Source organism: Branchiostoma lanceolatum, chromosome 8, assembly GCF_035083965.1.
Source record: "Branchiostoma lanceolatum isolate klBraLanc5 chromosome 8, klBraLanc5.hap2, whole genome shotgun sequence".
Taxonomy (NCBI): Eukaryota; Metazoa; Chordata; class Leptocardii; order Amphioxiformes; family Branchiostomatidae; genus Branchiostoma; species Branchiostoma lanceolatum.
In genome coordinates, this window is record NC_089729.1 from 17,725,528 (window position 1) to 17,728,656 (window position 3,129).

Sequence of the window (3,129 nt, forward strand, 5' to 3'; positions counted from 1 at the left end):
TCGGGATAGAAATATCGATGTTTTTATCCCATAATGCCACGCGGCGATTCACTTCCGGGTTGCAGACGACAGAGTTTGGAAGGTTGGCCGTGTTGTGTTGTTTTGACCAGTTTTACAGCTTTGGAAGGTAAGAAACTTTGTTGCTAAAGTTTAACGTTTACGATATCGTAATGATGAACAAACAGAAGAGAGGCTGGGGGCTCAATTTTGCTTCGAAACTTGGAAAGGTAACGTTATATTTGGTGGGGGAGGGGGGCTATGTCTTGAGAAAATTACAATGTTTCAGATTGGTTAAAAATATAAACTATAAAAGGTTAAGTTGCATTGTTTTGACAAATACCATTAAGCAGAAACTGAATCTGAATTGTAGATCTGGTAAACTGTACCTCAATCACTGCTCTACACCAGCTAAGTAGACTAGAGCTAACGTTAAGTTATACATCATAATTGTCAATTATATGATTTTTTATTGAATATATAAGCCCATGCCAAAATGGGAAAAAGTGGAATTCCAAACTTAAGAGTGAAGAGTGTTACATAATAGTGGTTTAACGTTGATGTTTTTGTTTCGTCAGGAATGGCATACAGATCGATGGGACCCTCAAGAAGAAAAGAAAGAAGTGATGAAAAGTCTAAGCTGAAGCATACCAAAGAGACACCCGAGGACATCAGCCTCCTTAGACCTGACCTGGGCCCAAGTGACCTGTCACTACAAGTGGAGGATCAAGTCTTCCCTGTGCACAAGTCCGTACTGGAGGAAAAATGCGATTACTTCCAGGCTATGTTTGCGTCCGGAATGAGAGAAACCACGCAGGACATGATCACACTCCAGGGAATTTCTGCTTCCACATTCCGGACTCTTCTAACTTTCCTGTACACCGCTGATATGGATATTTCCGGTGACGTCATCCATGATGTCATTTCTGCTGCGAGCTTCCTACAGATATCCCATATCACTGATTTCATCAGGAGTAGCCTGACGGTCGATACCTGTATTGACGTACTGGCTGCTTCGAGCACGTATGGGCCAGCAAGTCTGTACGATGCCACGATACAATTCATGACAGACAACTATTTAGAACTAATGCATGATGGAGTATGTGATAGACTTACGCGCAAACAAATAGAATATATCAGAGAGAGCCGTAACGAAGGACTCAGCAGAGTAGCCATCCTTGTCAGGGACGAAGTTTTACGAACAGTCGAATACCTTGACGAGAGTTCGGGAAAAATGGGAGTGTTATGTGAGCTGCCAAGTGAAGCGAGAGTACACAATGCTGGTATAACTGTCATGGATAACTATTTATTTGTAGTTGGAGGGAACAACCCCTGGTTTGGGGCGCAGTGTCGAGCCTTCTGCTATAATGTCTTGACTGGTGAGTGGCGGCAGATTGACTCGTTGATTCAGCGACGTCACTCGTTCAGTCTCCAGGCGGTGGATGGTAAACTGTATGCCACCGGTGGGCTGGATCCAGCGTGTCTAAGGACAGTGGAGATGTATGATCCTAGAACAGACTGTTGGTCGGTCGTCTCTCCACTTCCTCTGGGCATTACGTACTTTGCAGGTATTTTTTTTTTTTTTAACGAACTCGCTCAGTGCAAGGCCGTAGGGGGCCACTCACTGTAGCAGCATCTCTTCACCCTAGGCCAGAAACATCAATGCTCGAGACAAGCATGACTTCACTGACCCATTAGGAGAAGCATGGGTTACGAAGGCTACTCGGGAAATTCCCTACCCCATTTAGGCCGGAATGTTTTGATCCACTCACACCAGGGCATGCACCTACTCTTTTTCGAAAGATGTGGTGGGTTCTTTTACGTGCTCAAGGTGTGACTCTCCTCAAACACGGGACCTCCATTTAACGTCCTATCCGAGGGACGTCCCTAACCCTAAATGAGCTAGGTACTCATTTACACCTGAGTGAAGTGAGGAAAATTGTGTTAAGTGCCTTACCCAAGGGCACAACGTCAGGGAGCAAGTTCGGACATGTCTCTGGGCACAACCTGGGATTAGATCCATGGTCCCATTGTTTGACAGCCGCGAGCTCTACCACTTGCGGCACACGACGCCACGTATGATACTTTACCTGTAGGTTAGATATACTTGTATGTAGCAGCTGCTCCACTTGGATGTTTGTCCTTGAGGTATAAATCATAACTCCTGAAACTTTAACTTTTGTGTTCCAGGTACGGTATGTCTGGATGAAATTTACATTGCCGGGGGCCAGAGCAAATCAGGGCGCAATCCCAAGATGCTTTGCTACAGCCCTGCCTTGGACGACTGGAGAGAGGTGACATCGTTGTGCGACCCGCGTCCAAGTATCGGACTCAAGATGGTGGCCATCGGTACCAAAATCTACACCATCTGGGTACACAACTTCGACTGTTACGACATCGTGACTGATCAATGGACAGAAATGTGCCTTGGTTACTATAGCGATGGTATAGGACTACTCTGTAGAGGGGCTACGGTATTGGATAGCTATATCTACTGCGTGTTGCGGACGTCGTCTGCAGAGTCGTACCTGCACCAGTACAGCGAGGAAGCGGAATGTTGGAAGAAGAAGTCCAGTAGACCATTACCTGTCACAACTGGGAGTCAGATAGAAGAGGCTTTTGTATTACATGTTCAAACATGATGGGATAGTACTACAGTAGTTATATCTAGTTACTGTCTTGTTAGATCTGAGTACATGGTAGAAATTGGGACAATGGGCACGTAAGCCTGTCGACTACCTACCTACCTACTACCTAAAGCTAGAATGACTACTTTGATTTATATCTTACTAATGTAATGACTTGAGTGGTACCTGACAATATCATGACAATGTTTTGCTATATGTAAAAACAAATCTGATTAATAACTAGAGTTCCACGAAAACATTATCTTCGCCAAATAATCAAGGCTTATTATGGAGAGTGATTAATATTTACATGCTTATCACCCCCTGCAAATTTGGATGAAGGGAACGTCCATTTAACATGGGGGTAAGGGTCTGGGAAGGGAGGAACCATCAAGTTCATATGGGGTTGCGTGTCTTGAAAGGGAGGGTCGATCCATTTAACGTCAGGTTTATTTAACCTTGAAAGTATACAAAATATACACTCTTCGGCCGAGGCGGTTTTCTA

General features: G+C 44.6%; 1 protein-coding gene across 1 annotated transcript; it reads left to right on the plus strand.

Annotated features, from left to right (window-relative positions):
• Positions 1 to 27: 27 nt before the first annotated feature.
• Positions 28 to 3,129, plus strand: LOC136440049 (kelch-like protein 42). Its single transcript, XM_066435818.1, has 3 exons — positions 28 to 127; positions 576 to 1,565; positions 2,188 to 3,129. The coding sequence occupies exons 1-3, from the start codon at positions 34 to 36 to the stop codon at positions 2,637 to 2,639; spliced, it is 1,536 nt and encodes a 511-aa protein (XP_066291915.1). The 5' UTR covers positions 28 to 33; the 3' UTR covers positions 2,640 to 3,129.

Coding starts and splice junctions, on each gene's coding strand:
- LOC136440049 (XM_066435818.1), top strand. CDS start 34: ATGCCACGCGGCGATTCACTTCCGGGTTGCAGACGACAGAGTTTGGAA. Junction 128..575: donor CAGTTTTACAGCTTTGGAAG/GTAAGAAACTTT, acceptor TTGTTTCGTCAG/GAATGGCATACAGATCGATG. Junction 1,566..2,187: donor GGGCATTACGTACTTTGCAG/GTATTTTTTTTT, acceptor TTTGTGTTCCAG/GTACGGTATGTCTGGATGAA.